The sequence below is a fragment of the Delphinapterus leucas genome, chromosome 13, assembly GCF_059928025.1.
Source record: "Delphinapterus leucas isolate spDelLeu-1000000601 "Yukka" chromosome 13, BTC_Dleu_Yukka2, whole genome shotgun sequence".
In the NCBI taxonomy this organism is placed as follows: domain Eukaryota; kingdom Metazoa; phylum Chordata; class Mammalia; order Artiodactyla; family Monodontidae; genus Delphinapterus; species Delphinapterus leucas.
In genome coordinates this window covers 35,166,406-35,193,772 of record NC_143141.1, presented here as the reverse complement: position 1 = coordinate 35,193,772, position 27,367 = coordinate 35,166,406, and the positions used below count along the sequence as shown (strand labels likewise).

Sequence of the window (27,367 nt, the reverse complement as noted above, 5' to 3'; positions counted from 1 at the left end):
CCGAAGCGGGCCTGTCAAGAGATGGGGCTGGGGGCGGGGGGACGGTGAGTCGGGGATAAACACTCCGCGGCGGTGGCGGCTGCTGCTCTTCTTTGGGTTCTGTCACGGTGTCGGTGGTGCTCGGCTCACCGGTCCCTCCCCGTTCCGGCGAGCGTGGTCGCCAGAGAGCTTCTCTCAGCCCTGCTCTGCGGGGTCCACAGCGGGGCGTGGGTGTCCGGCGGCAGCGGCGGCGAGCCCGTGGGCAGTGGGGGTTGGTCCAGTGGCTCCGGACCCCGGTGCAGAATGGCGGCGGCGGTTCGGATGAACATCCAGATGCTGCTGGAGGCGGCCGACTACCTGGAGCGGCGGGAGAGAGGTGCACGGGGACGGGAGGAGTCCGGCCCGAGCGGGGACTGGGGGCTCTGAGGGGCCCAGCCGCAGGTCCGGGTGCCCAGCTGCTTCGGGGGTAGTTGGAGGAGCTGAGAGCGCGACCTCGAGCGCTCCCAACCCCTCCAGCTCTCCCCACGCGCGGTCCGAAGGGAGGCCGCCGCTGCCCCAAAGGCAATGAATGGGGGTGGAAAAGGGACCGCTGCCCCGGGGCCCGGAGCGCCGCCCGCTCCGCACCCCGTCGCGAGTGGGGGGCCCGGGGCCCCCTCAGCCAGGCCCTTGGTTTACCTCACTGGGGCTCGTCCCGGCCGGCCCCCAAGTGGGCCTGGCGCCGGGTCTCGCAGACGGAGGAGCAGCGCCTCCCCTGCCCCCCACCGTCCCTCCCGGGCTCTGGCTCCCGGTGTTTGCCCCGCACCTTCGCCTGAGGCTGGTCCCACTTAATACACACCAACCTGCTGGACGTTGCCAGTGGGAAACCCAGGCTCCAGGAGACTTGCTGTCTTTCTCAACAATGAGCAGCTGGAATGCTCCTTACACCTGCTCCTCACCGAGGATATTCACTCAATTAAAAAAAAAAACCAATCATTGTTCTAAGAATTCCACCTTGCTCCGTTTAATTATTTCCACAATCTTCTTTTAATGAAAAATAAATCAATCTTAAAAAGGAAGTACTGTGGAGGGGAGAGAGTGTTGAATGTTCGGGGCTCATTCATTAACTGGATCCTCCGGTTTTCTAGAAGCTGAACATGGTTATGCCTCCATGTTACCATACAATAACAAGGACAGAGATGCCTTAAAACGGAGGAGCAAATCCAAGAAGAATAACAGCAGTAGCAGGTAATTTGGTAAATATTTCCCTTTCTCTTTTAGGTTATACTGTAGATGATACAAACTGCAGAATGGACGTTGCCTGTTGTGATTATAACAGGGTTATAATCATGTAAATGAAGTGGCGATCATGATTCAGTAATGTACACATGGTCTTAAGGCGTTGGAGGAAGCCCTTCTATTTGGGTTGAGGGGACTGAAAAGAAGAGAGAAATGGAAATGTTTTGTATTTCTTTATGAACTTTTTTTAAAACTTAATTTTGCTTTTCTTCCCTTTTGGAACAAAAATCTGTGGAAACTTCAAGTGAGATTAGCAACAGTGACAATATTTTGCCTTCAGAAGTTGCAGATTCAGGGCAAGTTTTCTATAATTGAAAATACTGGACATTATCCACTTTTTACTTTTCATAGTAAAGATTTTATAAGCGTGTTAAAGTATTTGACTTGGCATAGGTGATAGGATTTCATATTTGACATGTAAATTAAATACAGTTATGTGTCTGATAATCTAATTTGTCACTCTATTTATAACAGCAAAGAGGAACGACTGAGGCTAAAACCTGCCTTTTTGGTGATGCAGGAACATATAATATTAAAATATTAATATGCCACAACCCTTTTATGTTAGCCTTGTAGTTCTTGAAATTTGTAAATTTCACTGGGAAGTAAATACTGGTTAATGGTCAATGAAATCACATACTAAAACCCTGAATGTACTTCTTGGTACATGCTGAGTACTCCACTAATGCTATTGCACCCTTTTTTTCCCCTCTTTGCCCTTAATATATGTTAGCTAGGAAATCTGCTTTTATTAGACTCATTCAATTATACCTTTTATTCCAGTAAATTAAAAACATTGACATTTTCAACACTGATTTAGAATCCTTATCTGTCTCCCATTCTCATGAAAATTCCCTGCGAGTAACTGTATTTGGTTAGCGTCTGTGGCATAATACAGACTACTAAAAGCCAGAGGTTTCCCACTTAAACTTTAAACTCCCTTGTCCTTGCTGCCTCTTCTGTCCTTGATTCACCCCATTGTCCTTAGCACTGGAAGAACCACAGGATATGAGTGAACAGCACATATGTGCGGAGCTCTTGAATAGGAAGGCACATGAAGGATGGATCTGTTAATTAGTTACCTGGTAGTTCTTGAAATTTGTAAATTTCCCTCCCACCTTTAACATTATCTGAAGGTGGCAACAAGTAAAACTGTGCATGAGTACTGACAGCCTTTAAGAAGAAGGTTAATGCTGACTTGTATTATGCAATGGTATACAACAATTTATGTGTTGCTTTTTGTTACAGTATTTTTAAAAACTTTTTTGGAAGAACGTTGAAGCCTTTTGGTTTATTTTTCTGGATAAGTGTAGCTCATTTGTTACTTTTATCCTTGTCCACTCATGATTTGAGAGGAATTGCTCACATTAATAGTCAAGGCTTAATCCTTAGCATTCTATTTTTTTCTAAGTTTCACTCTATTTTTTTCAAAGTTTTCACTCTGTTTTTTTCTAAGCTTAATCCTTAGCACTCTGTTTTTTTCTGAGTTTCATTTTTTTCTAAGTTTCACGGGAAAGTTGTTGAGGGGATGTTCGGTGGTGAGGAAAAGAAGGGGATGTTGTTGAAGAGAAGTAGCTTGGCCCCAAAGTTGATTAGGAAAGAAAAATAATGATAGTTGAGAATTTCAATTCAGGAAATAGCTTCTTTCTCTTCTCTTTAATATCCACCTTTATTTCTGGGGAAATGGCTGCAACTCCGGATTTGGGGAAAAACTCTGTTATTTCTGTCAATGGGTTTGGTTTGCTTTCCATGGTTAGAGACCGGAGGCTATCACCGTTGTCCATACTCTTGACTAATAATGAATTTGTGCAATAACTTAAGTGGTGCAAGGATTTCTGAGAGACCATGATTAAACCTGAAGATGGCACCAAGCAAACATATGAAGCAAGAGCAGGTTGTTTTGTTTAAATGTACTCACTTCCTTCATGACCTGTTCAGAATGACCCTTACCTGAGCAGTGAGACATCTCCCCAGAGAATGCAGTTTGACCCCTTGATTTGAATTAGACTTATATCCAAGGCCATATATGGTCAGGATTTTGAACTGAGGTAAGGGCTATAGAAAGATTACTGCTGGTTTACATAACCATTGGTAACAGTTTATTCTTGTTAATTCAGGTTGAAATGCTGGGCTCTTTGCTTGTAGTGTCTGGGGGGTGTACTTTTCCTTGGACAATAAAAAATAAGATTTAGCTACATATCAAACTTCTTGGGAAATGAAAATGCAGATCTTAAGTTTCTCTAGTTGCTTGTTTAAAGAACAAAAACAAATGAAATTGTGAATATTGATTGTCTTGGAATCATCCAGAGAACTGCAGGGAGATGGAATCTTTTTTTTTTTTTCTTTCCTACTGATTTTTGAAATCAGTTACTAAATATTTAGAATTGAAATCCAGAGTTTTTAAAAGTATGTTTTGTTAAATTGGTAAAGCAGGCATTGGCACTAATGTGAACGAGGAAGTTCAGCACTTGTTGAACTTTTATGAGACAGTGGCCATATAGCTGACTTGACAGGGTGAGTCTTTTTTAAACCAAGGACTGGTTTGGCTTAGTTATCTTTTTGTTAGAATATATTTTTAAATGGTGACATTTGACCTTTATCAGTGATTTCAGAGTTATCAAATCTTTTCAGTAATCCCATGGAAAATGATTTTGACACAAGGAAGATGATTTTGACACAAAGTATCTGTATATTCTTATAATGCTTTAATTTAAAATATAAATGTTTTCCCATCAACAGAGTTGGCGGGCAGTCTCTTAACTGGTCATTTTTTGAACGGCCTGCTTTTTATTAAAGAAGAATTCAGTTTCACTAAACCAAATGTACTTCAGTAATGCCCTAGCCATTAGGTATAAGTCCGCTTGTAGAAATCACCATATGTTCAACACTCTTAAGTAATCAGATAAGATCTGTAGTTTCCAAAGCTCTGTTCAAAGTTCGGAAGGAGTTATGCTGCTTATGGAATTTGTTTAAAAGATTATCTTGGGGATTCTGAATTTTTTTATATGTATCTTCAAAGAATCCAGAAATTTTGGGTAAGGGTGCCCTGTGTGCTACAATTTTTTTATAATCAGAGACCATGCTCTTTTCAAATATCCACCCTTCTCTCCTCCGCCACCTTCCCAGAATGGTCCTTGTCTGCAGTTAAACAGGGAAATCTTGACCAGCTTTCATCATACACTTTCATCCATTTAAAAAATCTGTCAGGCTTTGAACTTGTTATTCCCTGTTAAAACCAGAATGCCACGTGCTTTAAAGCCAAACGTTTGCAGTTGCAGGCCAGACCCTTGTTAACTGTGATATCCTGATGGCCATTGCAGGAAGTATACCATCAGAAAAATATAACTGAAGAACACTGAAGGATAACCAAGTGAATCAATTTAAAGCTTTTAAGTCAACCAGTTTTAAGGTTCCCATGTCCTTTATCTAGAAAACAAATATTCTAAAATTGAAAATACTGTCATTATCTTATTATTTGTTTTTCCTCATGAATAAAAATTGGCACCCCAGAAGCCTTGTGGAAGAGAAGTTTAGTGCTGGGTTGGAAATTTCCCATTCAAGACTACCCCACACACACCCCACCCCCAGTCTCTGGTGTGAATGAACTTGGTGGTGGTGCCTCTTGATGTAAATGAGTGGCTGAGCGTTCACAGAGGTAGTGTTCCTCCATGATTACTGTGAGAATTTATCTCCTAGGCCCAGTAAGCTTCCAGTTATGGCCCCACAGAATTCTCGACCTGAGCCAGGGTGTCATCTCTCCTGAACTGATTAGGGTCCAGAGAATTTCCATAAGTAAAGTCAAGATTCAGCTCCTTTATAATGCTGGGACGTTCCTCAAGTTTATTTATAACTAGTTAGGCATGAGTTGTATGAGAAGGACAATAGCCACATTGACTGATTTCTTATGACTTCTGTGGAAACCTGTCCATAAATCCTTAGACCAGACCTTATATTCAGGGTCAGCTATAAACACACTAAGAGTATGATTTCACATACACCTCCGCTTTCATCCAAGACTCTCTAATCACTTTTACAGTTGCTACCTCATTGATCCACGCTTGTTCAGTAGACAACTGGCAATCATTTTTATTTCCATTTTACAGAGGGGTTAACCGAGGACAGGATGGTAAGGAATTTTATTTCTTTCACAGTACCAGTCGGTGGCAAAGCTGGACTTGAGATTCCACCCAAAGTGCTGCCTTAACTAGCCTATCGTCTTTCCGTTGAGCTGAGTCTTGGAAGCCTCTTCCTGAAATAATTTGGTAGCTCTTCAACAGTAGCATCTTTCAGGAGGTTGTACATGATAAAATAACTTCAGGAAATAGAAAGATTGAGCAAAGAAGGGTTATTTTTATCCATTTTAAACTGTATCCTATAGTCAAACAACTTAGCCTACAATTTTGGTGTACAGCACACCTTGAGGCTGCAGGGCTGGGGTGGGGTCCCCCATCTCCACTGCTGCACACTCGGCCTGAAGAGAGCTTTGCGGTGTTATACAGCCCAAATTCACATAGCAGTGTGTGGCTGTTCTCCTCTTTGTGTAAATAGAATCCTCTTATTTCCTTTCTTAAAATGGACTACTTTTCCACTAGGGAATGCGTGCCTCTTAGTTTGTCACTTCTCCTTGAACTCTGTTTTAGATCTTTACATTTATCTAATTCCCCAAAGGGACTAATTTCTTTAGTAGAGCCCTTTCTCTGTCTTCTCTCCTACCAACTTGGGAGAGAAAGCAGTTTAAATAATCGTGTTGGTGTTGGAGTAGTCCTTTAAGACAAGAATAATCTTACTTTTATTGTTCCCTCTTTCAGATCGACTCACAATGAAATGGAGAAGAATAGGTGAGTTGCGGGTTCTGGGGGTGGGATGGGGGGAGTTTTGATGTATTCTTTTTTCATTAAGTTGAGACTTAGTTGTGGCTCTTAATTTCCCACACTTAGCACCTGATACAAGAGTTTACTCAGGGTCCTCTAATCAGCACTGCTCATACATCACTTAGATAGACCCAAAGACAACACCCCCAATCCTCAGCCCCCGCAGCCTCCTCTTCCCGAGCAATGTGTTTCTGTGTGACTGTTCTAAGGCCAAAGCGTTTTAGGTCAGAGGCAGTGTTTCTACAAATAGTGTTTTTTAAAAATTACATGCTACTGAATATAATTGGTAGCGCTGTCTTACATCATGCACACACAGATATATAGATATAGATGTATATATATAGATCTATATAGATATAGATACACATACACATACATATGTGTGTATGTGTATTTACAGTTCACTTGTGAATAAAGATTCTCAAAAGTCAGGAAAATGTATGCACAGCAGAAATTGGAGATGGTGAGGCACTCAGACGAGGCTGGCCACCCTCACCGGGCTCCATCTTGCCACAAGCTGGAGTTTGTCTCTCACCTAGGTCCCCTCTTGCTGCTTATTTAAATCTTTATTTTTCAAATGACATAGCCTAGTCATTCTCAACTCTGGTTGCACATTAGAATCACTTGCAAAGCTTTTATTTTAATGTTTTTAAATATTTTTATATGAAATACATTATACACATACACTCATATACTTGGGGGTAAGAGAACAAATTTTTATTTCTACTGATTTATTTTATGTATTTATTTTTTGTCTCTTGCGGATGCCTTTTTTTTTTTTTTGGCTGCGTTGGGTCTTCATTGCTGCGCTCAGGCTTTCTCTAGTACAGCGAGTGGGGGTTACTCTTCGTTGTGGTGCATGGGCTTCTCATTGCGGTGGCTTCTCTTGTTGCAGAGCACGAGCTCTAGGTGTGCGGGCTTCAGTAGTTGTGGCATGTGGGCTCAGTAGTTGTGGCTTGCAGGCTCTAGAGCACAGGCTCAGTAGTTGTGGCACATGGGCTTAGTTGCTCCGCGGCATGTGGAATCCTCCCAGACCAGGGATCGAACCCGCATACCCTGAATTGGCAGGCGGATTCTTAACTACTGCGCCACCAGGGAAGTCCCTCTGCTGATTTTATAAAATAACTTTTTGTTATAGAACTTTTCAAATATACAAAAGTAAAGTGAATAATGTAATCAATTCCTATGTATCCATCACCCAGCTTCCACAATTATCAATATTTTTCCAATCTTGTATAGTCAAAACCACCCCTCTCTGTGGAGTGTTTTAAAGCACATTTTCTTCTATCTCTAGTAAAGATTAAAAAAAAAAAAAGACATAACCACTTGCTTTTACCATGCTGAAAAAAAATTAATAATTCTTTGTGAAGCTTTAGGGGAAAAAAAACCCAAAAAACACCAATGCTCAGACCTCATCCCTAGCAATTCTGATTTAACTGGCTTGGGTTGAGAGTCTGCACTAGTATTTTTTTATAGAAACTCCCCAGGTGATTCTCATATGCAGCCAGGGTTCCAAACCATTTAACAAGCCTCATTCTGGTCTCTGAGCTCCCATCAGTTTGAAGTACAGGCTACCCATCCAGATTGAGTGGCTTTCTTGGTGGCCTGCATGAAGAAGATGATATGTAATGATGGTTCTGTAAATATATGTGGTTATTTCATGCAAACCCTCTTTGAAGAGGGAGCCTGACTCTGATAGTCAGGATGTGAATGACATGTTTCCTCAGTGAAAGGGCAGACCAGGCCCTGACTAGGAAGGAAAATCTTGGAACAGGGCAAAGATCTAGCATCACTCCACTGTGTGTGTGTGTGTGTGCGTGCGTGCACGCGAGCGTGTGTGAGAGAGATGGATGCAAGGTGAGTGTGCCTCGCACGTGTGCTTCCCCCCATCCTTCTTCTCCCCTTTCAGTTTCTTTGTGATCGTGACTGACCATGTTTGAAATCAGAGCGTCTTTATGCATTAGGGATTTACGTATCATGAACTGGAAACTCCAGAGTATCTCTTCTGAAGACAGAAAGGTCTTCAGATGTGGCTTCTCTTTCTCATCTTTAGATTCTCTCCCATCTTCCTGCCTCTGGGGTGAACTGGGTAAACTGGGACTATTTCTGCTGAAAAGTCTTCTAGTTCTCCTCCCCCTAGGCATTTTTTTTTAGGCATTTATTTTTATTATTAAAATTTCATCCCTTCAGGTAAGGGCTCTTAGGCTTACTACAGCTTTGAGCCTTTTACCTCTGCAGGAATACCACAGGATGTCGATTTTATCATTTTTTTAAAAAATATTTATTTATTTATTTATTTATGTGTTTTGGCTGCGCCGGGTCTTAGTTGCAGCATGTGGACTCTTAGTCCCTATCATTTATTTTAGCAGTTGAAGAATGTTTATTTTCTGCCTACAGTGTCTTAAGAGCTTGTGCTCAGTACTGGGTACTAAGTAAGTTCATACTGGGGTATTAAATCAGCATGGTCTCTATCCTGGAGAAATGTAGTTTGTCTAACGAGAAGGACACAGAAACAGCCTGCACAGGAGGCTGTGGAGGCAAAGTTTCTAGAAAATTGGATTTGAAGTCATCACTGAGCAAGCTGCTTATAATTCAGATTGCTTGCATGTGACCAGTCTACTTTTGCTTATTGAAAGGTTAGTTATCTAGTTTCCTTATTGTCCTTTTTTTTTTGGAATTTGGTCTTCTAAGGTCTTGAGCATTTTTTCTCTAGCCTAGAGCATGTGAGCAGAAGAGAAGGAAGTCAGGACTCAAATTTACTTAATTTAACCAAGCACTGGTTGCTGCAATCCGGGGTGGGGGGAGGGAGGGTTAAAATTGTTGGGCTCTTCTCCCGTATAGTGTAGCTGCTTAAGATTTTAGGGTTTGGTGGTCCGCTGAACAGCTGCATTTGTAGTCCCCTTGGTTTCAGTAGCTGAATCCTATAAAACAGTACCACTTTGCTAAAGGCTAATACACCCTTGCCATTTTTTACCTTAACATCACATGTTTTAAAAAGATTGGCATGGCTCTCAAAAAAACAAAAAAGCAACTGAGGAAAAGAACTTTCAGTAATTGGATTTTTTTTCTCTTTAATATTGCGAAGTTCATTATACCTGTGTTAGTTTTTTCACGCAGAAACCTTTTCTGAGGCACGTTAGAGATTCTGGAGAGTTGGTGTGCATCAGGACTCCACTATGAGAATACTATATTGAACACCACCCATTTAATAATCTTGGCATTGGTGGGAAGATAGAAGAAAAGACTTCTAGAAAGGTGGAGGTGGGAGGTGGTATTGGTGGCAGCAGCAGTATTTTTCATTCAATAGACTAGGCATTCATGGAGCACCAAAGATGCTGGGTGCTAGGTGCTGGGGATCCTGAGCCCACAGAGACCAAGCCCCCAGGGCAGAGGGCTCCATTTAGTCTCACTGTAGATATGTCTGTCACTTGGCCTGTGCTTCTCTGCATTGTAAGTAATTTTGTGGGTCTGTCCTCCTAAGGAAACACCCTTGGTGAGTGTGTCGTCATTCTTTCTTTTTTGTTAAAACTAATCTTGTAGAAAATTTTGAGAAATATAGAAAATCATACTAAAAATTAAATCATCCCTAATTCTAGCAGCCCAAGGAAACCGATGGAACTTTGAAATGTATCTTTCCAATTATTTTTTGGAAAGTAACTTTAAAAATAGTTTAGTGTAGAAAATTGGAAAGTTCAGAAAAGCACAAAGAAAATAAACATTACATGTAATAGACCTTGCAGCAGTAGCAACCGCTGAGTTCTATATCCACCTAGACTTTTGTGCATACTTTTTAAAAATCAATATGGGATTATATAGTAAATAATTTGCTTCTTTTCAAGCTACGTTATGAACATTTTCCAATACCGTTAAATCTCCTTTTCTAACATTACTTTTAGTGAATGCCCAGTATTACATCATATGGATGTGCCATAACTCATATAACCAATCCCCTATTTTAGGTTCTTCCCAGTATTTTTTTAAATTTATTTATTTAATTTATTTTTATTTTTGGCTGTGTTGGGTCTGTTGCTGCGCGCAGGCTTTTCTGTAGTTGTGGCGAGCGGCGGCTACCCTTCCTTACGGTGTGCGGGCTTATCACTGCGGTGGCCTCTCTTGTTGCGGAGCACCGGCTCTAGGCGCGTGGGTTTCAGAAGTTGCAGCACGTGGGCTCAGTAGTTGTGGCTTGCAGCTCTAGAGCGCAGGCTCAGTAGTTGTGGTGCACGGGCTTAGTTGCTCCGCGGCATGTGGGATCTTCCTGGACTAGGGCTCAAACCTGTGTCCCCTGCATTGGCAGGCGGACTGTCAACCACTGCGCCACCAGGGAAGCCCTTTCCCAGTATTTTGCTAATATAAGTGATGCTTGCTTAAACTACCTTATGGGTAATTCTCTGTCCAACATCATAATTCTTTCCTTAGGGTAAATGTATAGTTGTGGAATTCATGGTATCCACATTGTTACGGTTTTTGATGTTGACTGCTGGATTGCCCACCAGGCGGGTTATAGGTCATATTTTCCTTGTACCTTTACAAGTTTATATTTTACCTTAAGACTTTTATGAATTTAATAAGTAAAAAGCAAACAGAAACACACAAATTTGTTTTAATTTGCATTTCTTGTATTACTAGCACAGTTTAATAATTTTCATATCTTTGCCAGTTTGTGTATTTGTGAATTGCCTGTTAAATAACCTTTGCCCAATTTTCTACTGAGGAGTTTATATTTTTCTTTATTTTTAAAAGATTCTACTATATGAAGGATATATATGAAAGAGATTGCCTCTTCATGTATCATATAATTGTCTAGTTTGTCATTTACCCTTACGGAATCAGTCTTCTCTCACTATCTGAAATTGCCGCCTCTGTTGTATACTGAGTTCTTGTTTATGGCTAAGTCTGGTTCTAGACTTGTTCTTCTGTTCCACTGACCCACCTGCTCTTCCTGTGCCAGCGTACACTGTTTTCATCATTGTGGTTTTATGCACTTCAGGATCTGGTAAAGCAAATCTCTGTTCTTCCCTCCTCCTCCTTTTTTTTTTTGGCGGTACGCGGGCCTCTCACTGTTGTGGCCTCTCCCGTTGCGGAGCACAGGCTCCGGACGCGCAGGCTCAGCGGCCATGGCTCACGGGCCCAGCCGCTCCGCGGCATGTGGGATCTTCCCAGACTGGGGCACGAACCCGTGTCCCCTGCATCGGCAGGTGGACTCTCAACCACTGCGCCACCAGGGAAGCCCCCTCCTCCTTTTTATATTTTACTATGTTCTTAGCTCTTTTCACCAGTTTATTTTTCCTATGAATTTTATAGTCAGTCCTTCAATTCTCCGTACCCCAAATTCTTTTGGGGATTTTCAAAATCCAAATTAAATAATTCCAGTATAAAGTAACCTTTAAAAGTTCATGTTGACATCTTAGAGCTCTCCATCCAGGATTTGATGTGTGTGTTCATTTATTCAGATCTCTTTTCTGTCTCTAAGTAAAGTTTTTTGATGTTCCCATATAGATCTTGCACATTTCTTGTAAAAGGTATTCCTGGGTTTATTTGTATATATTTTAAAATTGCTACTGGTTTCCCATTGTAATTACTGATTAATTATTGTTGGGATGTGGGAAACCTTTTAGTCTTTGGTTGTTGTTATATGCCCTTTATTGATGATAATTCTGCTCTTCCCTTTCCTTAGCTGGGAACTCCCCTTGTTTGAATGTCTTTCAATAAGCCACTCAGCAAATGGAGGCTGAGTGAACACATACACGCTGCAGCCAGTGGGTCAGGAGTCAGGTGCTTGAATGGGCTCCTTTTCAAAAGAAGGTTCTAGTATCTCCTTTAATTATAGACACTCGTTTTTCTGGAATGGTACATATGCAGGCCTTTCTGGAATTAGGCAGCTGGTCTAGAGAGATTACCTCTGCCAGAGTCTTATGACTCTATGACAAAAGATTTTTTTGTGTGCTCTGTGAGGAGGATTCAGCAGCCTGATCTAAGCTGTTGTTTTCATCTGGTCAAACAGTATTTCAGTGGCATCTGGTCTGTCATGAGAAACCATTCCAGTCAGGTCTCTTCTGGCAAGATATTCTAATTGATTGCAGTTCCCTAGAGTGGTTTCTCTTGGGTCTTGTTTTTCAAATGGCCAAACTCCTTATATCGGAAGGGGTGGGGTCCTGAGTTGTAGTGTGCATTGCACCATTCTTACCACTTCTGAACGCCCTTGACCACATTCAGATTTCACTCTAGGATGTTGTAATAAATCCACATTGCTTTGTTGCCACATGGGGCTAAGGGCATGGCCTGGTTATTACGAAGGAAGAATATAGGTATTAGTGTGGTCTATGGTGGCGGTGTGGAGGCGCACACTGATTTTTACTACTAGAATCCATCTTTCCTGGATGGTACCTCTTGGAAGAACATGAAGAAGAGACATGCTGGTTATTCAACCAATTTCCAATCCCCTACAGGGAACATTGGAGGCACTCCCTGACTTTTTGTCATAGACACTAATAGTCAAGGGGTGAGAAAGAGCTAGCAAGTACTAATTATAATCTATATTTTGTATTTTTTTAATTGGGCTCTAGAAAGGAAATATTAAATATATACTTATGTATTTAATACTTTAATAGAGAAGTGACTTTATTACTTTAAAATGTAGCCACCATGAATTGCTGTTTCCACATTGCTTACTGAGTGCCAGTGTTCCCATACAGTAAGCATATGACTATCTTTGTATATTTCACAAAGATTACGATCACAGTTAGGAGAAATCTTCAAACCTTCCAAGGTTCCGCCTAAGTCGGTAATAATGATGCATTTGGCAATTATTTCTAAAGGGTCCATTTTAGAAAAAGGAGAGTACTTTTCTTCCTCAGAGAGTGACTTGTAGTCTTCCCCTGGATTTTTTGTTTAACCCACTAAGGCTTTGTTCTCAACCCAAAATCTGGAGAAGGTTATGATCTCTGTGACCTATAATCACTTTTAGGGAGTAATTTTTTGACCCATTAAGATTTGTTTCTTCTTAGTCTATACTAAATATCCTTTTTTTTTAAATCACTACACAGCTCATACATACCCATATCTGAAGTTATTTTTATTCAACTTCCAGTTATCCTATAGGATTTACAAAGCTATTTAATGGGCTAAATCTGTGTCCACACAAAGGTAGGAGAGGAAATAGATATTGTTTATGCAACTCTTTTTTTCTTCTTTGGAAATAATCTTGGGCCCAATTTTAATGAAAACTAGTACTCAGTGAGGTCCAGTGTATCATGTTCATTAAGTAGGGCTTTCCTCAAAGAGAAGGGACATGAATTACCAAAGAGATCAGATTCTACTCTTAGGTCAGCATCTGCAGGCGCGTTATTATTTCTAGGCTCCAGTGGGTTAACACGAAATAGAAGACTTGGTCATTTCCATTATTTGGTAATGAAAGAAGCAGAACATTTAAATACATAGCAGGTCTGCAGCACGCAAATAAACGAATGAATGAATGTGATCTATTTGGAAAGGAAAAAAAGCTTCTGATAGGCTATGAAAGCTTGAAAACCTTTATGAAGAAGTTAAGTCAAACAAGATGTGGATGAGGGAAAAGAAAGAATATGTTTGGTAGAGGGCAAAGGGGAGCCCATTCTAGAACTTTCAGTAGGAGCTGATATTTGTCATGGTCTGAAGGTAGGTCATATAAATAATTCTGCAATAATTTGTTTCCGTGTTTAATCACTCCAGCTAAACTTTAACCTTTAAACTTTTACCTTCAAGGCAGGGACTTGGTCTTACTCAACATCGTATCCCCAGCACCTAGGAAGGTGGCAGTATGTAGTAATCCTTTGAGAAATGCTAGAGGAATAAATGAATGAAAGAGCCAAGCATATATTTCAAGATTTCCACCTGCGAACCTAATTACTTATCTACCCTCTTAACTGGCTGCCATACTGTTTACTGTGCCCCAGCCTGATTCTTTTTTGTCATACACTTCACTGTGAAAGCCTGACGGAGAGAGTTCAGTTACATCTTCAGTAAAGAAGAGTAATATCTGATAACAGTGTCTCCCTCACAATACAGACAAAGACAGACAGACACACACCTGATTTCATACCATTCCTGGTCTTGACTGCATCCAAGTCAGGAAGAACTTTAGGGACGACAGAGTAAATTCAGGAGCACTGTCTGCAGGTAGCATAATCTCTACCTGTAATCTTACTTTTTTTGTTGCATCTTTCTCCCAATTTACAAATCTGCTGGCCTGAGAGAGAGAGAGGTATGAATAAAATCAAAGAAGCTTGAGTCTGGGGACTTCCCTGGCAGTCTAGTGGTTAAGACTTAGTGCTTCCACTGCAGGGGGTGCGGGTTTGATCCCTGGTCGGAGAACTAAGATCCCGCATGCCACGTGGCATGGCAAAAAAAAAAAAAAAATCTTGAGTCTGGAGGCAGAGGTATAAAGAGCAGCCTTCAGAATTTTCTGAGAGCACACTGGTGAGCCCTGGTGCCGTCCATCAGTGCCAAAGCTCGGGTCGGGGTGGCGCCTCCAACAGCCCAGAGCCCACTTCACTGATGACCTCCTTCACTTGCATATTAATTTTCCGTACTTCATGGCTGACAAGAGTGAAGGAAAACTAACAACAGAACTGTGAGGTATCCAAATATACTTTAAATCTTTAATATATTTGGAATTTATTTTGATGTTAATCTCCCCACTCCCCTGCCATTTTCTGAGTAATCTGGGCTATCTCCAAGGATTTGCAGTGTTAGCTCCGTTATATGCTAAATTCATATCTATTCCTAAAGTCTGTTCCTGGGAATTTTTTCTTCTCTTCCTTTGACTTGTCTCCATCTTTTCCTGTATTAGTATATTCTGTTTTTAATTACTGCAGCTTTATAATACAATTTAATAACTGGTACCAAACAATCCTCTTCATTCTTCTTTTTCAAAAATTTTGGAGGTCTCTCACACAGTTATGCTTCCAGGTGAGGTTTAGACTAATTTCCCAGCATTAAAAAGATTATGGTTGGGATTTTTTTCTCTTGGTATTATGTTAAATTTGTAGACAAACTTGGGTAGCATTGACATTTTTACTTTGAGGGTTCATATCTAGGAAAGAGCTGGTTTTTTCCATTTATTCAGATTTTCTTATGTCTCTCTGCAAAGTTTTATAGTTTTCTTCCCAGAGATCTTTCCCAAAGTCTTTTTTTTTTTTTTTTTTTTTTTGCGGTACGCCGGTCTCTCACTGTTGTGGCCTCTCCCGTTGCGGAGCACAGGCTCCGGACGCGCAGGCTCAGCGGCCATGGCTCACGGGCCCAGCCGCTCCGCGGCACGTGGGATCCTCCCGGACCGGGGCACAAACCCGTGTCCCCTGCATCGGCAGGCGGACTCTCAACCACTGCGCCACCAGGGAAGCCCCCCAAACTCTTTTAAGTTTGTTCTTAGACATGCTCTCCTTTCTTCTTGCTATTGTACGTGAGATATTTTAGGTTCTCTGGGTATGGATAACACATCCAGAGATGTGCTTGGATTTCCAAGGTCAATACATATTTGCCCCAATTTTTATTTTCTTTTGGCCATCACAGTAGAGAGATGTAGGCAGAGATCTCGGTGTGCTTCAGATGCTTCCCTCCCAACCTTGGAGTCCCTTCTAGCCCTGCCTCTACACGATGGGGGTGGCTCCAAAGGAGTCTTTCCTTTAGCCTGGGTTAGCATTATAAAGTCCTTGCTGATTTTTAAACGTAAAAAAATAATACCTTTAGCATAAGCAAGATCTTTATTTCCATAGAAAATGGGTTAGATTTTCCATTAAATCTTTTAATGACAAAAGATGTCAGTTTTCTTTAAGGGAGAGTTTAGTGAATTTGGATTTTACCAGATAGCCTCTATTTACCCTGTGAGATACTCTTGAGTTCCCTATTGATTTTGAAAGGAATATGATAGGGTTATAATTATCTGTGTTTGCTCCCAGCAATTATCCTTCCTCAAAGGAAGCTAGAGTTGAAAGAATGACTGCTGCCACATACAGAGCACTTCATGTCAGACCCTGGTCAGGGGCTTCCATACCCTATCTCAGTTAATACTGAATGACAGCCCTGGCATGGAGGCATTGTCATCGTCCCTCTACTGCCAAGGAAACGGATGCTACATGGAGTTAAGTAATTTGCTCAAGGCTACACAGGAAATAAGTGGCAAGGCCAGGACCCCAAACCTTTACCCTTAATCACTACACTAATATTTTGTTGTATAGTGACTGACAGATTCAGAATGTAAAAATAATTAAAAACAAAAATAAATAAAATTTGAGATACTAAAAAGAAAAAACAATAAAAAGCTTACTGAAGAGAAGCTCTAGTTTGTATCTAGTTTAATTATCATAGGCCGCACTTGATTCTGAGCATCACTGACTGTAGCTCAAAGATTGGTTTCTGTGTGCTACCAGAGACCAAAGGTATATCAGCGCATTCAGAGTAAGGAGAGTGATATTTCTGAAGAATCAGCAGGTGAGGTTTGTCAAAGTCCATTGGATCAGCGTGAAGAGACGAGGCAGTTGGGGCAGGAGGGAGCCAGGACTTGACTACCCTTCTCTGATGCCAGTGGGGAGCTGGGAGGCAGCTCTTGACAACAGGGGGAGCTCTGTCTGAATATGTGATGAGAGGGGCTCCAAGTAGGGGTCAGATGCGGGTACCAGGTGGCTTCCTGTTGAGGAAGTGTAGCAAAACCCCCTGCTAGTTCCTGAAAGAGGGGTTAGGCCTGGTTCACAGTGGGACAGCAGGCTCCTTCTAGAAGGCCAGAGCCCTGGGCATGGGCGTGGTTGGGACTGAGGACAGAGAGCTGAGACAGGAGCTTGTTCTACTTGTTTGGGACCTGGGCACTCCATGGGTGCTCACGGCTGGCTGAAGGATTCCGGATCCCGGCGTGGGGTGGAGGGGGGCGGGGTGTGTCTCAGGCTTGAGGCCCCTCAGTGGGAGCTGCTACAGAGGGGTCTGTTTGCTTTTTTGTCTGGTTCAGGAATTGAATTTCACTATCATATCATGGAACTGAGCCTGCTTCACATACCTCATCCCTCCCCTGGGGGTGGCCCAGGCACCAGCCCGGGGATGTGTCTGCAGGTAGGCGGCAGGCGGGCAGGGCAGGCATCAGGCTGGAGCGGTGAGGCAGGCACTGCCAAAGATACAAGTTGGCTTTGAATCTCTACAAGAATCCAGAAAGCACTGTGCTCCTATTTCCATAAAACTGGGTCCGAAAACACTGAATGAACATGTTTTAGCCTAAACTTGAAGTAGTCAAATGGCTTATTTCAAGTTTCACAACTGGGAGTGTTCTTTGGAAACCCACATTTGGGTAGTGAAAATTGTACTTTCTGGGCTAGACTCCCTGAGTAACTAGGAATGACGACGCATGGAAAGATGACTTTATTATTTTTATCAGTAGACAAACTTCCTTAAAAATTTACATACTCATATCTGTAGATAAACCCACATCATAAAAGGACTAATATGACACTGTTCTGAATCATGTAGTCTTTGCAATGAGCAGGCTGAAAAATGTCTAAATCTAATTTTAATTTTCGAACTTTTTTTAAAACTTGACAGTCTGTAAACTTTGTAGTGAGAATAACTATATGTGACTAATCATACATTCTCATGGTGTTTCTAATAACATGATCTATTTTCATGGCTCTTTGTGAAGCATATTATCCAAGGTGAACAAGTACCTTTTATACACAAATTCTGTTTTTGTTTTTTTCTCCTCATGTAGTAGTTGGAGGAGCAAACCTCTAATGTGACTCTTTGCTGGTGGCCATTCCATGTGGGCAGGTTTTCAGAGCAAGCGGAAGTCTTGTGAAATAGTAAGGCTCTTGTACCGCTACCTCTTCCTAGCTCAGGAGTGAATGCTGGACTTCTCTAGCTTGCCAGGGCTTAGGGGACCTTGGAGAGTCTAGGACAACCTCAAGAGCCAGAAGAGGAAGGAGGCTCAGAAGCAGGTGAGGTGAGAGCTCAGAACCACTTGTTGGATCTGCCTTGGGGGAACCTCCTGAAGTCTTGATGTGAAGGGTGTGAATTGACTGCCTTGGTCAATATCAGGCATACTGGACTGTATTTGAGCTTTCTGAAGCAGTTTTCTTCTTTCGATCCCAACCTTTGTTAATACGGTGAAATTTTTAAGAGGGAAAAAGGGGCAAACTGAGCTTTCCAGTTGTCTTCCAGTTCAGCTGGAGGATAGCCTCTCAGGCTCCCAGGACCTCTTCTTCAGGTTGCCGTGGGGACGGGCAGTGGACATGTACCTAAAACCCCAGGACCCTGAGCACTACTGAAGGCGCAGAGACATAGCAGAGATGGACTCTGCCCCGAGAAGCTTGAAGTCTAGTGGAATAGACAACACCAACCACGCGGCAAGCGTGCATTAAGCCGATGGGAGGGGAAGGCACCAAGGCAACCCAGCAATGGTTAAGTTGCGGCCCCATCTTTCTAAGGAGCTGGCAATGAATGGTTAAGTCACAAATACCAAAAAAGGCAGGCAGAACAGTGAATTTCCCAATGAATAGGATAAACTAATACGTACTCAGAAAATGGAGGAAGCACTGTGGACTGGAATGGCCTGTGAAGACTTGAAGGAGGTGGTGGGCTGAAGCAAAAACTCTGAATCTTGGCTGTTTCTCACATTCACGGAATCTGCTAGCCTCTAGGATAAAGCCTAAACCAAGGTTTCAGTGAAGTATTAATTTCCAAAATTTTAGGGACTCTTGTGCTTCTGCCACATTCTGCCACACTGCAAGACCTGTTGGTGGTTCTCTCCAGCTGTCAGCATGCTTGTTAGTATAGCAATACCACTGATGGGCATTTTCCTTGTTTCTAAAAAATGCATCTAACTTTTTGAATGGTTGAAGGACGAAAAAGTGTAACAAATTATTCAGTAAAAACTCCCCCCCTTTCCTTGTCCCTGTTTGACTAGCCCCTGACTCCTTTCTGCCCAGCCACTGTTACTAGTTTCTTATGTATCATTCCAAGCTTTCTTTATGTTATACAAGAAAACATGCCTTTAGATAGTTATTTTTCCTCCACTTTTACCCAAAGATGTAGCATGTTATATGCACAGTTTGGCATCTGGCTTTTCTTTACTTAACAGCATATCTGAACGTTCTTTCCTCATTGTACATAGAGTACATTTTCATCCTCTTTCATAGCTGCAGAGCACTCCACTGTATGGATATACCATACTTGATTTGATCAGTTCCCTATTGATGATGAGTTGGGTTGTTTTAATCTTTGCTATTACAAATAAAGTTGTAATGAATAACCATATACATTTGTCATTCACATGGGTAAATATTATATACAGCAAGATATAGTTGTAGTGATTTAGTGGTCCTGGAAGGGGAAAGAACAGTATGGGTTCAAAGGATTCTCTCACTGGCATGTCATTACTTTCTGAACTTGGATGTTCTGTAGGTCACATCATAACCCAGAAACCTGGAGATAACCTGATTCATGTGCTTAATAATAGTAGATATGAGTCTCTACCCCTTCATACATATTATAGACTTAACTTTAGAAAACCATGGATTTTGCTTTTCCTTGGTTTTTACCAGAGTTGTATAATTTCAAAAGATGTCCACTTGGCTGGAAGTCACTGGTGGCATTTGCCATCACTGGGCTGGGCGACTTCATATTCTGTTTGAGCTTGTTCTCCCGGGTGACTTCCGGCTGGCTTTGAAAGTCTCCAATGCTACTATGATCTTGTTTTTGTAGACGGGCCCACCTTCGCTTATGCCTGGAAAAGTTGAAGGGGCTGGTGCCGCTTGGTCCAGAATCAAATCGACACACTACACTGAGTTTATTAACAAAAGCCAAATTGCACATAAAGGTAAGTGCATCCTGGGATGCCTTTTTGTCTTTACCTGCCCAGGGAGGGTTTGTTTGTTGTTATGAGGGACAGCAGATGTCTGTCTCCAGGACAGTTCTCTCCTCTGAACTCCTCCAACTCCAACCAAGTCAATGTCTTGGATGACTCACAGACTCAACATGTCCAGAACCCAACTGAGTAGTTCTCACCCCTGTGCGCCAGAAGTTAAATTGTCCATCCAACTGTCCATCTCATGTACAGGCCAGAAACTCAGGGTCATCCTTGCTGCTGATGATCATCTTGCTCCTTAGCCACGTGTCTCCAGGACTTACATATGTCACGGCTGCTGTGTCTCCATAAAGTCCATCATGTACTGTAGTAAACTCCTCAGAGGCCTCTTCCAAGCGAATCTCCAGGCTTCCCAAGAGCAATCCTGCCGGAGCTCAAATCAACATGTCACCACATTTAAAAGTCTTCCGTTGGGCTTCCCTGGTGGCGCAGTGGTTGAGAGTCCGCCTGCCGATGCAGGGGACACGGGTTTGTGCCCCGGTCCGGGAAGATCCCACATGCCGCGGAGCGGCTGGGCCCGTGAGCCATGGCCGCTGAGCCTGCGCGTCCGGAGCCTGTGCTCCGCAACGGGAGAGGCCACAACAGTGAGAGGCCCGCGTACCGCAAAAACAAAGAAAAGTCTTCCGTGGCTCAGGACACACTGTATGACCAGGCCTGCCCGACCCGGCCCTCCCCTGCCTTTGCAGCAGCAGCTTGTGCCAGAGGCTCCCCTCTCTGCCTCAGCCCTTCTTTCAGTCCCTTGCACTTGTCAGGCTCTCTCATCACAGGGCCTTTGTACATGCTGTTCCCTCTGCTTGGTACTCTTTCCCCTCCCTTCTTCACCTAGTTAACTTCTTGTCATCCTTCAGACCTCAGCACAGGTATCACCGTGCGGGGAAACCTTCCCTGACTAGGTCACCTCCTTCCTGTGACAGATGGTCCTTATTATTACTGGATCTCTCTCTCTTAGCACCTATCACAGTTGACACCTGACCATGGCTTGTGTGGCTATTTGGTTGTCTCTATCCATGCTGTTAGAGTATGTACAAGGGAGGGGACCAGATCTTTGTGTTCACCTTGTATTTCTAGCACCTCCCGGAGGGTCTGAAACAGAGTCAGCACTCAGTATATGGCTGTAATAGCAAAGGGTAACTCCTGAGAGCCACAGCCAAAATCACTGTTTAGCATGTTTTTATAGTCAGAGTCATAGCTGGACACGTGTCACTTGAATTATGGTTGATAGCCTTGCATACATGGCAGTTGTAGGAGGGAAAAGAACCTCTGTTTAGAGCAAAACAACCACAGTTACACAATCTTCAGAATTATCTGAGAAGCTAGAGAACAGATTTGTAAAAACAAAATGATCTATGGAAATGTGTTTTCTAAGCTCTTATTTGGACAATTTAGAATCAGGACTTCAAAAGGGAATATTATTCCTGCCAACAGACAGAAGTTAAACGAGGTTTGGCATGACGCAAAAAAAAGAGCGCCTATGTAATTGGGACACGTACTTGAATAAACATACTTCTAAAGGAAAGTCTGTTTCTTAAGCACCCATCACACGCAGTGCTCTAGCTCAGGGAGTAGGTGTTTGGGGCGTCACAACAGACAAGGGAGAACAGGTTGGGTGTTCCTGCCACAGTCTTTCCACTATCACAGTTGAGGGGTGCTGGACGCTAGAGTGTTAGCTCACCCCGGAAGCCATGCAACAGTGCAGGTTCCAAAGTGTTGTCGATGCTGAAAAAGTTAGATGTAGACAGGAGTCACCGGCCAGGCAGCTTCCTGTCCCTGCAAGAAGCTTGACAAGGGACACAGCAAATGGCTTCTGAGGAAAACTGCCGTATTTCCCCACAAGGCAGGGAGGTGCAGGGTCATTACCAATTTTGAAATCTTCCTGTGCCCTTCAACAACTACCCTCTTTGACCTGCAGAAACTTGAAGACTGTGACAGAAAAGCCATTCACCAAATAGACCAGCTTCAGCGAGAGCAGCGACACCTGAAGAGGCAGCTGGAGCAGCTGGGCATCGAGAGGATACGGACGGACAGCACCGGCTCCACGGTCTCCTCGGAGCGCTCCGACTCTGACAGGGGTGAGCCCCCCCCCCCCCCGGAGCCCGCATCCTCAGGCCCCTCCCCAGCCCCCTGCCGCCTGCCAGAGGCGGAGCCGAGGGGAAGCCGAGAACCCCCGTGACTCGGAGAAGTCGAGGGGCGTGGCCCGCGGGGACAGGCGTCCTCTCCTGCAGCGGTTAGGCACCGCGGCCAAGGAGGGGCCCTGACGAGTCACTTGGCCCTTCCGAAGCAGGCCTTCACCACGCTCTGTCTCGTCCTTCCCACAGAAGAGATCGACGTGGACGTCGAAAGCACAGACGATCTCACGGGCGACCTGGACTGGAGCAGCAGCAGCGTGAGCGACTCGGACGAGCGGGGAAGCATGCAGAGCCTGGGCAGTGATGAGGGCTACTCCAGCTCCAGCATCAAGAGAAGAAAGCTCCAGGACGGTCACAAGACGCGTCTTGGACTCTAGGAGAGCGTGGTCGCTTCGGCTGCCGCCCGGATGGTCCCGCCCGTCGGCTCCGATTAGGTAGCGTATCGGACCTGCCCACAATTCCCTCGCACGTCAGCTTCCGTGTTCCACCGTCACCAAAAGCAGCTGTGCAAAAGTTGTCAAGGAAGTGCTTAGGAGTGTGGGTTTCTTTTTTTTTTCTTTTTCTTTTTCTTTTATCCACGATCCCCATCTTGAATGGGGTTGAGCGGGCCCCCGTGCCTGCTGGCGTAGGGTAGGCACACGCTGAGCCAGTCAGTGCAGCCTGGACACCTGAGGGCGTCACAGACCCGTTACTGCTCAGTCTGGGGTAGCCGAATGCCACTCGTCCCTCTAAGAAGTTGGGGGACGCCAACCAGGATTGTGGGTTTCTGACTGCATCCTCTAGCTTCTCTCTTTCTCTCCATAAAAATTCGTCTCTGACAGACTGTACATTCCAATCACTTTGAAGCACCCAAGAATTCTTAGACGGAATAAGCACTTACTCACATCTCGGCAATTTTCCCCTCTTATTTACTGCCCCCGTGTAGTCTACCAGACCTTCCTTGAAGTTTTCTGGCTTCCTCTGTGACTTGCCTAGCGGAAATGTCCGAATGTGTCTTGTGCTTAGGAAACTGAAGGAAACAAACTTTTAAAGTTGAGATCCTGATCACAGAACTCCAAAGTAAGCTTTGAAAGTGGGATTTAAGAGCGCTTAACCATGGCCCTCACCGCCTGTGAGCAGGCAGGAATACCTCCAGAAAACACACCCTTCCCACACGTCCCACGCCAACACCCCCGACCCACGTGTGGATGGCCGCAGTATTTCTCACTCTCAAACGGACCCCTTGCAAGCACATCTTTGGGGTAGCACAGCTTATAAAAGTTCCAACATCGTTTGTTCTCACGAACAGAACGGTACAGTCTGTTTTTGTGCACTGTCCTTGGGACCGTGCTGTGTCCTGCTCTCCCAAGGCACATTTCCCCTCCAAGTCAGTTATGCTCCTTGTCTCTGGAACATTTTTTTTTCCTACCTCAAGAGATAAATGAGATCTCCATTTCCCACTTAACACAAACTGATTATGCCTCTCTTGTTTTGTTTTTGTTTTTTGTTTTTTTCCCCAAATAAGTGACACTTGGTCCAATTCTAATCTATTTTGCTGTTTAACTTGCAGCAATAACTGAGCTTTGGCACTAGCTGAGCTAGCGTCCATCATCAGTGAAAGGAGAAGTCTACACTTCTACTCTCTGTTGCAGGTGAACGGGAGGGGATGGTACAGTGTTACTACAATTCCTCTCCTTATTGATTATTTTTGGACACACCCAGAAACTTCTTTATGGAGGCTTTTGGGTTAATAGTTTAAAAGGCTGATTTTTCTTTTTGGTTATGATTTCTCCCTTAAGTGGTCTCCCACTTTGTAGCATTTTTATTTAAGCTAAAACAGAGCACATGTATATGTACATAAGACACATTAAATCTATAAATACTATTTATTCATTTTATATAAACTAACGTAATGGAAAATAAATTCTTATGACTGTGCTTTTATAGATGTTCTAGAAACTTTGTATGTAGGTATCTACAGAATTGGTTCACTTCCCCTTAATACTTTTGCATTCATAGTTTTGAGGTCTCGATGCTTTCAGCCTCTGGTGAATCTTTTTCATTGAATTCGAACCATTTGTAAAACCTGTGACGCTGAGACAGAGCGTGTGTCACAAAGTGATGAGAATGTTCCTAAATCCACAGCCGCACCGCAACTTCAGGGCTCCCCGGCTGAACCAGTCGCGGCGGCGCCTGTGCCCCCCGCTGGCCTGTGGTCTCCCCGGCCCCAGACTCACCTCCTCAGCGCCTCTTCCTTGCCCACGACTAAAAGTTCAAACGCACTCCTCACAGAAGCTCATTCTGGACATGAAGAACAGTCGAAACAAAGATTACTTTTGTGTTTATTTTTTCTTTTTATTGATTTCTTAATGTATTAAAATTTTTTAATTGGAAGTAGTGATTCCTAAATGATTCCAAAGTCATCTGTAATTCTTCTGTTTTTGTTTTGGTCTGTTTTTCTCTCCATTTCGGGTTTGGGTGGGGGGAGGGGCAGGTGACACAAAGGATTTTTTTTTTTTAATTGTTGGAATCTTTTCCAATTACCAGCTGAAGATTTGCACTGAAATACAACTTGTATGCCTTTTGCATTTTTAAAGCCTGCTTCCTGAATTTAAGCAGAGTGATAGTGTTCAAAGAGCCAGCTCAGCCTGTAACATGTTTGAAAAAGATATACCTGCACTTTGAGGTCCCTTTCGAATGCCATTCGCTAGACCTCGCAAGCATTTTGATTGCTACATTCAAGCGCCTCACAAGTCCACGATGCTAGATCCTGTACGGCATCGAAAACTCAAGACTTTGGCAAAAGCTTGTGGGCTTGCATTGGGGGAGGGAAGGGAACAAAACTTGTGTATTTGTTTGTTTAATTTAGAAATAAGGCATCTGAGAGATGCCATTATTTTCTGTGTTTTAATTGTTGTGCCTTTGAGTTAAACTGCATTTTTGTCTTTTGGTTGAAATATGAAATGTACTGTCCCAATATAAAATAGTAATTATTTGACCTTTGCACTGTTTGTCTGGTCCTTTTCAATTTGATAGCATATAAATGTGGAACTTAATAGATCTCTATATTTTTAATGCGCTTGTGATAAACTGACACCAGGGTTAGACACGACTTTCAAATCTTGAGGTAGACCGAATGCTAGACAGGCCTCTCTCTAACCAAAACTGTAACCTTCAGGACCAGCAAACTCAGCCCCAGGCAGCTAATCCCCTTCCCTACGTGGCTGATCAGCCGCCCTGATGCGCCAATCTGTCGTGTCATTCACTGATCCACCAGCATAACTGTTAAGAGCTATACAGTCTTTTTGGTTCTGTTTTGTTGTTGTTGTTGTTTTGTTTTATTTTGTTTTTTTAAGCAAAACGAAAAACCTTTCTATTAGGGTTGTTGGGGGGAGGGGACGGGCAAAGATGTAAGCCCCAGCCTTTAAGACTTCGACTATTGTACGTAAATATAGATGTGTGTAAATATAGGCACATGCATATTTTTATGTGAAAACCGGTTTTAAGAAACTAAAATCAAGTCTACACTCTTGTTGATACCATTGCAATGCAAATGCGAAAGTAAAGAGTATGTAGTGCAGTTTAATTTCATGCAGTGAGAAAATACATGTGTGCTTCTGTTAACATCCCAGAAAACCTAGCTTTCCATACCTGTTGGCTTAGAATGGCAGGCAGGCACCCAGGGTATATTTGTTTTCTTTTGCTAAGCAGAGATCTGGGATTCAAGGTGCTGATAGCGACCGTGGCTCCTTTCTCTAGTCACAGATCTAATGCTAGAGATTCAGTGTCACCTTTTTGAGCAGGACCTACATTTTTCTTCCTGTCCACCCAAAACGAAAATAATTTCAGTGTCGATTCAGAATTGAGTACTAAGAAGGCCCTGACCCTGCAATCGGCCGCTTGAGTGGTTTGAGGGTTTATTTTTGAAGGTGGGCATTCTCCTTTAACCTCTACTTTTTTCAAAAGAAACAAAGGGCCCTTACCTGGGTTTCCTAGGAGCCTCTCTTCTCAGTCCCTGAAGTGGCCAAAAGCAAATCCTGGGGTGTGTAAACTAGGTAAGATTGTGATGCTCAAAATAACTAACAATATCTTGGGGCTTGATAATGGATTTTGTGGGCTTCTTGCCTCTCCCCCATCCTTTAAAGAAAAAACTTATTTTTGAAAAGTATACACATACACATGATTCAGGTTTTTATATCATACTGTATTGGCAAGGATACCACTTTCATTGTGCTTTATTCCCCCGAATCTCACTCCTTTCTTTCTTCTTGTTTCCCCAAGTTTCTTTGTCTTTCCCCTTTACCAGCCCCACGTGTTGAACACCAGAAAGTCAAAGGCTGCAAGGCGATTTCCTACAAGTCAATCTATTATTTTTCTATGTTTAACTCTTGGATGCAGTATGTTTAGGTTGCTGGCTACTCCTGATTTTAAAAATCCTTCCTGGCAGAAGACGACCCAAAGACCCCTTTAGGTGAGGTGGATTTTCTCGTTCTACACTATCAGGTCTCTGTAGACTGTGGGATGTTTTGTTTTCAAAAATACCTGGGGATGAGGCCGGGGCTGGGGGGGTACGATATGTGATTTATCCTGATTTTTTCATTAATATTTATTACATGGATGATTTTCTTACCCTGTGTTCTTCTGAAAGGAGAAATATCTGCCCAGCACCGTTAGAGTCAGCTGTCGAATGGCTGGAGAAGTTGAGTATCTTTGTCTTCTCGCAAAATCGTAAAATGAGAATTAGTAAAGCACTAGATTCAAAGATTTACCCAGATTTTAAATTTTGATTTCTTATTCTGTCTGGGGGGGTGCGGAGGATTGAGAGGGCTTTCTTCATTTTAGCTTTTACCAGAGAACCAAGCTTGCCTTGACCCCTTGTCCTTAGAATTGGTGCTCTGGGAATGTTGCTGTGAACCGTCAGCGTTGGGGGCCATCTTCCTAACGGTGAACACAGCCTAAACAGGGAGCAGCAGACGAGAGAGTATGAAATTCTGTTTCCAGATGTTTATTTCTTTATGTAAATACGATGCCAATGTAAATCCTGTGTCAAGACATAGAGAATGGTGCTTTTTACTACAGTTAGTACGTGCATTTTGAGAACTACTCATGTTTCAGAGAATCTTTGCTGTGTATATGTAAACTTCTGTATCGTTCAACTGTTAACAAATAATAAATTATTTCATTATTAAAGATATTTTGGTCTTCCAGATGTTTTGTATCCCAGTTTAGCCTTCCATGGTTTTTACTTACAGAGCTGAGTT

The 27,367-nt window shown here is 43.0% G+C and overlaps 1 protein-coding gene across 5 annotated transcripts; it reads left to right on the top strand.

The window, feature by feature from the left end:
* The first annotated feature begins 98 nt into the window (after positions 1–98).
* Positions 99–27,300, top strand: MXD1 (MAX dimerization protein 1). 5 transcript variants are annotated; one of them, XR_016395405.1, is made up of 7 exons: positions 105–355; positions 1,104–1,203; positions 6,063–6,092; positions 19,839–19,953; positions 21,911–22,070; positions 22,317–22,561; positions 24,126–27,300. XR_016395405.1 is itself a non-coding variant. In XM_089923051.1 (6 exons), exons 1-6 carry the CDS (start codon positions 283–285, stop codon positions 22,429–22,431), a joined length of 627 nt encoding a protein of 208 aa, XP_089779177.1. In that variant the 5' UTR covers positions 99–282; the 3' UTR covers positions 22,432–27,300. The 5 variants fall into 5 exon arrangements, 3 of the variants coding, with proteins under 3 accessions (XP_089779177.1, XP_089779176.1, XP_022417051.1); XR_016395406.1 differs by having other exon boundaries at positions 106–355; positions 24,252–27,300; XM_089923051.1 differs by having other exon boundaries at positions 99–355; positions 22,283–27,300.
* Positions 27,301–27,367: the final 67 nt, after the last annotated feature.

Excerpts from the sequence above, each read along its gene's own strand:
- MXD1 (XM_022561343.2), top strand. The coding sequence starts at position 283 with ATGGCGGCGGCGGTTCGGATGAACATCCAGATGCTGCTGGAGGCGGCC. Across the intron at positions 1,204-6,062 it reads AAGAATAACAGCAGTAGCAG|ATCGACTCACAATGAAATGG; the intron begins GTAATTTGGTAA and ends TCCCTCTTTCAG. Across the intron at positions 19,954-21,910 it reads AAGCCAAATTGCACATAAAG|AAACTTGAAGACTGTGACAG; the intron begins GTAAGTGCATCC and ends TTTGACCTGCAG.